The sequence below is a fragment of the Globicephala melas genome, chromosome 6 (assembly GCF_963455315.2).
Source record: "Globicephala melas chromosome 6, mGloMel1.2, whole genome shotgun sequence".
Lineage (NCBI taxonomy): Eukaryota > Metazoa > Chordata > Mammalia > Artiodactyla > Delphinidae > Globicephala > Globicephala melas.
In genome coordinates, this window is record NC_083319.1 from 65191552 (window position 1) to 65203639 (window position 12088).

The following is a 12088-nucleotide window of genomic DNA, read 5'->3' on the forward strand; positions in this document are numbered from 1 at the left end:
CATTTTTCTTTATCAAGATTGCTTTGGCTATTTGGGGTCTTTTGTGTTTCCATACAAATTGTGAAATTTTTTGTTCTAGTTCTGTGAAAAATACTATTGGTAGTTTGATAGGGATTGCACTGAATCTGTAGATTGCTTTTTGTAGTATAGTCATTTTCACAATGTTGATTGTTCCAATCCAAGAACATGGTATATCTCTCCATCTATTTGTATCATCTTTAATTTCTTTCATCAGTGTCTTACAATTTTCTGCATAAATATCTTTTGTCTCCTTAGGTAGGTTTATTCCTAGATATTTTTTTCTTTTGTTGCAATGGTAAATGGGAGAATTTTCTTAATTTCACTGTCAGATTTTTCATCATTAGTGTATAGGAATGCAAGAGATTTCTGTGCATTAATTTTGTATCCTGATACTTTACCAAATTCATTGATTAACTCTAGCATCCTTAGGATTCTCTATGTATAGTATCATGTCATCTGAAAACATTGACAGCTTTACTTCTTCTTTTCTGATTTGGATTCCTTTTATTTCTTTTTCTTTTCTGGTTGCTGTGGCTAAAACTTCCAAAACTATTGTTGAATAATAGTGGTGAGAATGGGCAACCTTGTCTTGTTCCTGATCTTAGTGGAAATGGTTTCGGTTTTTCACCATTAAGGACATTGTTGGCTGTGGGTTTGTCATATATGGCCTTTATTATGTTGAGGTAAGTTCCCTCTATGCCTACTTTCTCGTGGGTTTTTATCATAATTGGGTGTTGAATTTTGTCCAAAGCTTTCTCTGCATCTATTGAGATGATCATATGGTTTTTCTCCTTCAATTGGTTAATGTGGTGTTATCACATTGATTGATTTGCGTATATTGAAGAATCCTTGAATCCCTGGGATAAACTCCACTTGATCATGGTTTATGATCCTTATAATGTGCTGTTGAATTCTGTTTGCTAGTCTTTTGTTGAGGAATTTTGCATCTATCTTCATCAGAGATATTGGCCTGTAGTTTTCTTTCTTTGTGACATCTTTGTCTGTTTTTGGTATCAGGGTGATGGTGACCTCGTAGAATGAGTTTGGGAGTGTTCCTCCCTCTGCTATATTTTGTAAGAGTTTGAGAAGCATAGGTGTTATCTCTTCTCCAAATGTTTGATAGAATTCGCCTGTGAAGCCACCTGGTCCTGGGCTTTTGTTTGTTGGAAGATTTTTAATCACAGTTTCAATTTCAGTGCTTGTGATTGGTCTGTTCATATTTTCTGTTTCTTCCTGATTCAGTCTTGGCAGGTTGTGCATTTCTAAGAATTTGTCCATTTCTTCCAAGTTGTCCATTTTACTGGCATATAGTTGCTTGTAGTAATCTCTCATGATCCTTTGTATTTCTGCAGTGTCAGTTGTTACTTCTCCTTTTTCATTTCTAATTCTATTGATTTGAGTCTTCTCCCTTTTTTTCTTGATGAGTCTGGCTAATGATTTATCAATTTTGTTTATCTTTTCAAAGAACCAGCTTTTAGTTTTATTGATCTTTGCTGTCATTTCCTTCATTTCTTTTTCCTTTATTTCTGATCTGATCTTTATGATTTCTTTCCTTCTGCTAACTTTGGGTTTTTTTTGTTCTTCTTTCTCTAATTGCTTTTGGTGTAAGGTTAGTTTGTTTACTTGAGGTGTTCTTGTTTCTTAAGGTAGGATTGTATTGCTATAAACTTCCCTCTTAGATCTGCTTTTGCTGTATCCCATAGGTTTGGGTCATCATGTTTTCATTGTCATTTGTTTCTAGGTATTTTTTGATTTCCTCTGTGATCTCTTGGTTATTAAGTAGTGTATTGTTTAGCCTCCATGTGTTTGTATTTTTTACAGTTTTTTACCTGTAATTGATATGTAGTCTCATAGCGTTGTGGTCAGAAAAGATACTTGATCCTATTTCAAGTTTTTAAATTTACCAAGGCTTGATTTGTGACCCAAGATATGATCTATCCTGGAGAATGTTCCATGAGCACTTGAGAAAAATGTGTATTCTGTTGTTTTGGATGGAATGTCCTATAAATATCAATTAAGTCCATTTTGTTTAAAGTATCATTTAAAGCTTGTGTTTCCTTATTTATTTTCATTTTGGATGATCTGTCCATTGATGAAAGTGGGGTGTTAGTGTCCCCTACTATGTTTGTGTTACTGTCGATTTCCCCTTTTATGGCTGTTAGTATTTGCCTTATGTATTGTGGTGCTCCTATGTTGGGTGCATAAATATTTACAATTGTTATATCTTCTTCTTGGATTGATCCCTTGATCATTCTGTAGTGTCCTTCTTTGTCTCTTGTAATATTCTTTGTTTTAAAGTCTCTTTTGTCTGATATGAGAATTGCTACTCCAGCTTTGTTTTGATTTCCATTTGCATGGAATATCTTTTTCCATCCCCTCACTTTCAGTCTGTATGTGTCCCTAGGTCTGAAGTGGGTCTCTTGTAGACAGCATATATATGGGTCTTGTTTTTGTATCCATTCAGCCAGTCTATGTCTTTTGGTTGGAGCATTTAATCCATTTACATTTAAGGTAATTATCCATATGTATGTTCATATTACCATTATCTTAATTTTTTTTTGTTTGTTATCGTAGGTCTTTTCCTTCTCTTGTGTTTCCTGCGTGGAGAAGTCCCCTTAGCATTTGTTGTAAAACTGGTTTGGTGGTGCTGAATTCTCTTAACTTTTGCTAGTCTGTAAAGGTTTTAATTGCTCTGTCAAATCTGAATGAGATCCTTGCTGGGTAGAGTAATCTTGGTTGTAAGTTTTTCTCCTTCATTACTTTAAATATGTCCTGCCACTCCCTTCTGGCTTGCAGAGTTTCTGCTGAAAGATCAGCTATTAACCTTATGGGGATTCCCTTGTATGTTATTTGTTGTTTTTCCCTTGCTGTTTTTAATATTTTTTCTTTGTATTTAATTTTTGATAGTTTGATTAATACGTGTCTTGGCATGCTTCTTGGATTATCCTGTATGGGACTCTCTGCACTTCCTGGACTTTATTGACTATTTCCTTTCCCATATTAGGGAAGTTTTCAACTATAATCTGTTCAAATATTTTCTCAGTCTCTTTCTTTTTCTCTTCTTCTTCTGGGACCCCTATAATTCGAATGTGGTGTGTTTAGTGTTGTCCCAGAGGTCTCTAAGTCTGTCCTCAATTCTTGTCATTCTTTTTTCTTTTTTCTGCTCTGCAGCAGTTATTTCCACTATTTTATCTTCCAGGTCACTTATCCATTCTTCTGCCTCAGTTATTCTGCTATTGATCCCTTCTAGAGAATTTTTAATTTCATTTATTGTGTTGTTCATCACTGTTTGTTTGCCCTTTAGTTCTTCTAGGTCCTTGTTAAATGTTCCTTGTATGCCCTCCATTCTGTTTCCAAGATTTTGGATCATCTTTACTATCATTATTCTGAATTCTTTTTCATGTAGACTGCCTATTTCTTCTTCGTTTGTTAGGTCTGGTGGGTTTTTGCCTTGCTCCTTCATCTGCTATGTGTTTCTCTTTCTTCTCATTTTGCTTAGCTTACTGTGTTCGGGGTCTCCTTTTCTCAGGCTGCAGGTTCGTAGTTCTCGTTGTTTTTGGTGTCTGTCCCCAGTGGCTAAGGCTGGTTTAATTGGTTATGTAGGCTTCCTGTTGGAGGGGACTAGTGCCTGTGTTCTGGTGGATGAGGCTGCATCTTGTCTTTCTGGTGTCAGGTCCACGTCTGGTGGTGTGTTTTGGGGTGTCTGTGGCCTTATTATGATTTTAGGTAGCCTCTCTGCTAATGGGTGGGGTTGTGTTCCTGTCTTGCTAGTTGTTTGGCATAGGGTGTCCAGCACTGTAGCTTGCTGATTGTTGAGTGGAGCTGGGTCTTGGCGTTGAGATGGAGATCTCTGGGAGATTTTTGCCGTTTGATATTACGTGGAGCTGGGAGGTCTGTTGCGGACCCGTGTCCTGAACTTGGCTCTCCCACCTCAGAGGCACAGCCCTGATGCCTGTCTGGGGCACCAAGAGCCTGTCATCCACATGGCTCAGAATAAAAGGGAGAAAAAAAAGAAAGAAAGAAAGAAAGAAGAAGATAAAATAAAATAAAATAATGTTATTAAGATAAAAAATATAAAATAATTATTTAAAAAGTTTTTAAGTATTAAAAAAGGAAAGAAAGAAGACAGCAACCAAATCAGAAAAGAAATCCACGAATGATAACAAGTGCTAAAAACTATACTAAAAAACAAACAAACAAACAAAAACCGGACAGACAGAACCCTAGGAAAAATGGTAAAAGCAAAGCTATACAGACAAAATCACACACAGAAGCATACACATATACACTCACAAAAAGAGAAAAAGGGAAAAAAAAATTTATATATATCGTTGTTCCCAAAGTCCACCTCCTCAGTTTGGGATAATTCATTGTCTGTTCAGGTATTCCACAGATGCAGGGTGCATCAAGCTGATTGTGGAGATTTAATCCGCTGCTCCTGAGGCCGCTGGTAGAGATTTCCCTTTCTCTTCTTTGTTCGCACAGCTCCCGGGGTTCAGCTTTGGTTTTGGCCCCGACTCTTTGTGTAGGTTGCCTGAGGGCGTCTGTTTTTTGCTCAGACAGGACGGGGTTAAAGGAGCCGCAGGTTCGGGGGCTGTAGCTCACTCAGGCCGGGGGGAGGGAGGGGTACGGATGCGGGGCGAGCCTGCGGCGGCAGAGGCCGGCATGACGGTGCACCAGCCTGAGGCGCGCCGTGCGTTCTCCTGGGGGAGTTGTCCCTGGATCACGGGACCCTGGAAGTGGCAGGCTGCACAGGCTCCCGGGAAGGGGAGGTGTGGAGAGTGCCCTGTGCTTGCTCACAGGCTTCTTGGTAGTGGCAGCAACGGCCTTAGCGTCTCATGTGCGTCCCTGGGGTCCGCGCTAATAGCCGCGGCTCGCGCCGGTCTCTGGAGCTCCTTTAAGCAGCGCTCTTAATCCCCTCTCCTCGCGCACCAGGAAACAGAGAGGGAAGAAAAAGTGTCTTGCCTCTTCGGCAGCTCCAGACTTTTTCCCGGACTCCCTCCCGGCTAGCTGTGGCGCGCTAGCCTCCTTCAGGCTGTGTTCACCCCGCCAATCCCAGTCCTCTCCCTGGGATCCGACGGAAGCCGGAGCCTCAGCTCGCAGCCCCGCCCGCTCCGGCGGGTGAGCAGACAAGCCTCTCGGGCTTTTGAGTGCTGGTCGACACCGATCCTCTGTGTGGGAATCTCTCCACTTTGCCCTCTGCACCCCTGTTGCTGTGCTCTCCTCCACGGCTCCGAAGCTTCCCCCGCTCCGCCCCCCACAGTGTCCGCCCGCGAAGGGGCTTTCTAGTGTTGGAAACCTTTCCTCCTTCACAGCTCCCTCCCACTGGTGCAGGTCCCGTCCCTATCCTTTTGTCTCTGTTTATTCCTTTTTCTTTTGCCCTACCCATGTACGTGGGGAGTTTCTTGCCTTTTGGGAGGTCTGAGGTCTTCTGCCAGCGTTCAGTAGGTGTTCTGTAGGAGTTGTTCCGCATATAGATGTGTTTCTGATGTATTTGTGGGGAGGAAGGTGATCTCCATGTCTTACTCTTCCGCCATCTTGAAGGTCCTCTGCACAAGACTCTTAGATAGCCTCATCCTCCAAAGGGCAGACACAGAAGCAAGGAGAACTACTGTTGTGCAGACTGTGCCCGGGGAGAAATTCCAATGGCAGGTATTGCTGACATATCCTCTTCTTTAGCAGGTGGCAGCCTGGCAACTTGTGGTTGTAGGTAGGTGGCCTCAGTTCCTTCCCACTGGATCTCTCCTTAGGGCTGCTTGAGTGTCCTCATGACATGGCAGCTGGCTTAACCCAGGATGAGTGATCTTGGGTAGCTGGTTTTCCTTAGTTAACAATCATCTTTTGATGTTCCCCATTACCTGCGCCAGTCCCCTCCGCTGTCCCGTCCCCCCTGGTACTTTAGCTCAGGGAGGAAGGAGCTCAGAGGGACTTGGCTGAATAAGGGGCTTGAGAGCCTAGGGATGAGTTTTAAGCCGCTTTACCCGCAGTCAGGAGGAGGGACGCTGACGCTCCAGCCGGACCCCGCGCCTCCCTTTTGCCGTTTCCCCTCAGGATGCTCAGGTCCACCCTGATTAGGTTCATTTTTATTTCCATTACTTAGGTATGACCAGTGCATCTCTTTTATCCTAGATTTTCTATAATTTTCCTTTTTTTCTCTAAATGAACTGGTGGAGTTGATTTTGGAGAGAATATGGAATTAAACTTCGTAATTTCCATTTGCTCCCTCTACTCCCTGCAACTCTGCTGCTATCCCGGGCAGTCTTTATTAATGTTTCCAATTTTCCCATCCATTTACTAAAGCTTAGCAACTGTCCCAAGTTTTTATGGTTTCTCATAGCTTTCTGGGTAAAGTTTAAATTCTTTAGCTTAATCATTTATTATCTACAGACTTGTCAAATTTCCATCATTTTCCTCTTCAGACATTCTGAATTATTTGTACTTCCTTAGAACACATTACTCTGTTTTCTGGCTCTTCCTTTGCTATATGCTAGTCTTCCTGCTTTTTCTAGCTGTAACTTGTGTCAGTTTTCCCTTTTCATAAAGGCTGTTGTACATCTGCTTCTAAGCCGTCTACTTGGCTCTCAGAGTTTCTTCCATCTTCCAGCTGCTCCCAGTGGAACACCATGACCTTTACTAGTGGTCTTTATATGGAGCTCTGGGGCACAGGCCCATTGATAAACTACTGCTGCCACAACTTGGCTATCAGTAGAGATGTGGTTGGAGCAAGCTACAATTCCCTTATTTCCCCATTCCTTTATTTCTCACAGTACCACCACAGGTACGGCTGGATCAGACTTCAGAGAATAGTTGGAGTAAATAAAGGAAATTAAAGTATAGCAGAGAAACATTTAAAACCAAGACTAAATCCAATTTCCCTCCTGCCCAAGGGAAAGCATTCAAGAAGTTGAATCCATCAGAGAGTGGCCTCTTGTATACTTCCTTTACTCGTTTGTATTCCGGGCTGTACTTCTGAGTGCCTCCTTCTACTCACCGTGCACCTTTGGGAACCTCATCCCCTAGCCTCAGGACTGGTTTTGGTCCGGGGGTTACTTTCCTCAGCCATGTGTTTCGACAAGTTTGAATCCTTTTGGCTACTTCCTGTCAACATTGTCCATGGTAGGCTTTGACACCCAAATCTTGCAGAGTAGTTAAGAGTTTGTATGATTTTCTCTAAGTCTGAACACCTTTGAAGTCTTCCTGCCAATGTAAATTTTGGAAATGCCTCTGATTGTTCTAGTTGTTCGTGGATAACTCTTGAATCAGACACTGTAAATCTTTCCCAAGGACCATTGTTAAATTTCAGACGGAGTGTGACCTGAACCAATAATACAAAGAGAAATGTTTTCCTTAATGCCCCCAAAAGGATTCTCTCATAATGAAGATACTACTTCACTTTATATAGAGCATGATTTTTCTCTGTCTCTGACTGACCCCTTTATTCAAATTGAACTCCCTTGGCCTGTTTTAAAAAGAACGAAGTCCGTGGACAAGCCAGGGCAGCTTATTTGGTTAAGTAAAGATTCAGCTAAAGCTGTTAAATCACCATGGACTAGATTAGATTAAATTTTATTACAAGGGTAGCTATTGGCTAGCCTCCTTATTGGTGGAGTTGAGATTTTTTTTTTTTTGTTCTTTCTATTACACATCTCACTCCCACTTGTCCTTTGCCATATTCCTCCAAAAGCTGGTCAACGTCATTTGGTATAAACATCCTTTTGTGCATCTCTGGCAATCTAGCATAGCTCCATCACAGCATTATACCACAATCATTGATTTATTTGTCTGTTTTCCTAGCGTGTGGAATTTAGTGAGCAATCAGGAAATGTTTATCGAATGATAAATGCATCAGTAAAAGAAATTGGCATCTGTTATCTTCTAAATTTACTCTATTTCAACAGTTCCTTAATGATTAGGTATAAGATTTCATGGGGAGAGCTAGTTTATTTTCTAGTGATTAAAATCCAGTGCCTGCAGTTAAAATTTCTGTGTGTTGCATATTAAGTTTTGAATTATAAGTATCTTGATCAGGAAAAAAGGACCAGAGAGCTGCTGAGGCCCAGCCCACAGTTAGTATTTACTCCCAGCACTGGAGCTGTACTTTGTACAGCCTTCTGTCTTGGGGAGGAAGAAACTGAAATAACAGAGTATGCTCTGAGAATCAGTCCCCTCTTGTCTAGTAAATGGCAGATAGTCAGATGCTGTGTATTGTATTATTCATTTAACCCTTTGCTATTTTGACAAAAGGTTAAGTCTTTTTACATATAGAAAAGCCTCTAATGCTGGTGTGATTTCTGTTTAAAAGTAGGAAATGCATATTACTGAGGAATGGAGGAGAAGGAATTTTCTTTTTCTGAATATGTGTATTTATGCATAAGTATACAGGAAATTTACAAAGTATTTTTAAATGTATGTGGTCTACTTTGTGTAAAGCTTCCATATAAGGGATTTAAAAATTACTGTGCACATTTAGATCTAAGCTGTTTGGCCCACTGTTGCTCTATCATATGTATTTTTTGGATATTTTAGAACATAGATCTTTCGAAGAAAAAGAAATAGTTGTCAGCAAAAGTTTTTCTTTTTTAAAAGAGGAGTTAATAAAATGCCTGTTTCATGATCAAATATATTATTTGACTTTTCTTATAGAAATTTCAAGAAATTGCTGAAAAAAATACGGAAAAGTTGAACCGTATTGAGAAGTCACATGAACAATTGGTTGTTGAAAACACACATTTCAAAAACTTGTTATCACAGACTAAAAGGGAACAAACATCCTTGCTGGCGGCCTGCGCATTGATGGCTGGTGCCTTATATCCTCTGTATAGCCGATCATCTGCCTTATCCACACAGAGAGATTTTCTCCAGGAGCAGGTCAACACCTTTGAGTTGTTAAAATTGGAAGTTAGAACTCTAGCCCAGGCTTTGTCAATTGTAGAGGAAAAGAAGCAAGAGGAAGCCAAGATGAAGAAAAAAGCATTCAAAGGATTAATACGTGTATTCCGGAAAGGTGTTATTGCAATTTTGGCAGCAAACAGACTCAAGATTTTGGGCCAGTCGTGTGCCTCTCTTTTTACCTGGATGGAGAGTTTCAAAGAAGGCATAGGCATGTTAGTGTGTACAGGAGAGCCCAAAGACAAGCATAAATTTCCAAGTAAGATAATTTGTGCTTTTAAAAATCTGAGTCGAATGTAAGTGACATACGAAGTGAATATGTTGGGCAAAAACATAAAAAAATCATTTACAATGTCAAATCATGTAACATATGTACATACATATGTAGATATGTATATGTGTATGAATAAGTGTGTATTTATAAATTAGGCTTTAATGTTTTGTTATAAACATTAAAATATAAAGAAAGTAGCAAATATATATGATTTCAACTTTGTCTAGCTTTATTATATTTGAATGCTCTTTTGACAGTAAATTGAAAAGTTTGTACAGCGATTTTTCAAGAAAGTCAATCCAGAAACTCTGCCCTATTTAAAATTAATTAGCATAATTTACTTTCACTTTCTTTGAATTAGTATAAAATGATCAGAGTTAAAAATCTGTTGAAGAATTGAATGAAAATGAAACTAATGTAAGTTTTATAGCTAACTTTTTTGAATGCTTGACTATTCTGAGGAAACAATTATTTCAGTTTTTAACTTTTCAAAAGCAAGCTATTAAGTAAGTAGAGCTAAATAAAATTTCCTTCTCCCTTTTCTTTTATGATGTCAGTTACCATTATCTATAGAGAGGAGTTAATAAAATGCCTGTTTGTTTCATGATCAAATACATTATTTGACTTCTCTTATATGGAAAAATTGAACCGTAAATAAAGTCAATAAAATCTCACATCTATTGTAGACTTCTCTGCACTAGGTGAAGTTCTACATACAAATTTTGATCTACTTCTTAAATAGCTAAATATTGCCATAATTTTTAAACGGATTTTAATAAATTTTTGTAGAATTGCATAATGGATTTTTTTCTGTTTTTGCAGAACATCAAAAGGAGCAGTTACGTTGTTTGCGAACTCTCAGTTGGCTCACCAGTTCTGACCTTCTTGCTGCAATAATCAGTTCTATGGCTGAGTTACAGGAAGCTGTTAGTAAAACAGGTATGATTCCCCTTTTTATGTCCTTGCAAAATACATTTAAAAAGAAAATGTCCAGAAATTCTTTATGGTACAAATTCTAATAAACCTTCAAGGAAGAAAATGTATTTGTTTTTATCTTTCTTTTATTCAGGTACAGAGAGATTACTAAATCTATATTTAATGAAGTAGTGAATTAATGTAATTTTTGATGTTAATTTTGTCTTTATGGGGAAATTAAATGACACTTCTTGGTGAATACATTCACCTTTTTTTTTCCTTTGTGATATGCTTTTCCTATGGAAAACTCATCATTAGCTTTTTTATTAAGTACTACTGGTAATATTCTTTCAAATTTTAATCTTTCTTCTGTTTCTGGCCATGTGCTTTAGAAATCCAAATAATAACTGAATCAGTAGAAAATTTTTCTCCCTCATTTGGCAACATGTTTTTATTTTTTCTATTTAATTTTAAATAGAGTTAATTTAAATAGTCTGCTCCTTTCCACTAGGTGTGAAGCCACCTATAACCAGTGATTTCCAAAGGTCTAAAATGCAAGTTTATTTTTTCATGACTCAGATTGCGTGGCATGTTTGTGTGAAAGGTTCAATGAAAACTAATTTCTCCACACTTAAAGAGTAACATACAGTTACCTACTGCTTAAGCTATGTCATTGGACTAATTATGGTCGTTTCAGACACATTAATAGAAAAAAATGTATAGTAGACTTGTTAATACTTGCCTGCATAATGGAATATTCTAAGTATTAATGAAATGATAATTTGGGATGTCATTTAATTCTTCAGACAATTCTGTTGTGTAAATATAGATCATGTATTGTGATTTCAAATATGTAAACTAGGCTCTTATAGTACAAAACTTATGATCCGAAGATTATTTTTAGGTTGTGGCCATAAATGTTGGTAAGAAATATGCATATTTTAATGTATCGGCAAAATCTCAACATACTGGGTTTGGAGTCTGAAATAAAAGTGCAAATAAATATATTTTAAGAATGTTGGTATTATAACTTCAAAGCAAAATTGTAACATCCTTGAAAGAACTTAATAAATTTTTGGGTTTAGTTTAATAAACAGATGATTTTTGTTAGTCATATTTTTTCAGGTATGTGGACCTAAAAGTAGATTGGTTTCTTAAGCTATAATCTTATTGATATTATTACTTTATTTAATGCATTTTTTAATCACTGTGCTATATGCTTGAGGAGATGAAAGAAAAAGATGTGACTTGATCGATCTTGTAGAAAATATACATAATGGTCATAAGAATAAGAGCGACAACTCATGAACAACTTAGGCAGAATGTAATCAAGGATTGGATGAGAAAGTACAGGCTTTAAATGTAAGAATACGCAGAAGGTAAAGCTCAATGTGGGCTTATGAGTATTGGGAAGGCTTCAGGGACTAGTGATTTAGTTGGGCCTAGAATGACAGTAAGTTAGAGAGGAGAGCTGGCATTCAGCTGCAGGGTATAGCTTAAGCAGAGATGTAGAGGTGGGAATAAGCATAGAATGGGAAGAAGGGACATTCAAGAGGTGAGAACGTAAATCCATGCCTAGCAGGTCTGACTTATGGATAAAATATACTGTCTACTCTAACCATATTGGGAAGTAGTGGGGGAAAGGGTAGATCATTGCCATGGGATCAGATTGTTGATTTATGAAAGTAGGCAGCGATTTCCCCTGAGCACATTTTCTAAAAGTAGCCCCTTGTAACATTTTTAAGTTAAAATATTGACAAAATTTTTATTCAGACCCTGATAAAAATATGTGTAGGTAAGACCTGTGAAGTAGAAGGTAGACCAAGAGTGGTGTTTTAAGTGCTTGCCTATCTCTAGGAGCAAGCTGTCTTTGATGTTAGACCCTGATATGCCTCTAGCTTGAGGAAATAGCAAGTTCAGGAAAACTTATTTTTAGGCAAGCCTAAAAGGATATGGTCCAGACAGATAGATAATTGTTACTGAACTAGT

The 12088-nt window shown here is 38.4% G+C and overlaps 1 protein-coding gene across 9 annotated transcripts in view; it reads left to right on the forward strand.

Moving 5' to 3' along the window:
- The window catches only part of CCDC171 (coiled-coil domain containing 171), a 362751-nt gene that overhangs the window by 178836 nt on the left and 171827 nt on the right, over positions 1–12088 (forward strand). For all 9 annotated transcript variants that reach the window (XM_060300955.1, XM_030840654.2, XM_060300958.1 and 6 more), the window contains 2 exons: positions 8665–9169; positions 10007–10123. In XM_060300955.1, coding sequence (XP_060156938.1) covers positions 8665–9169; positions 10007–10123 — 622 coding nt within the window. The remainder of the gene's footprint in view (positions 1–8664; positions 9170–10006; positions 10124–12088) is intronic.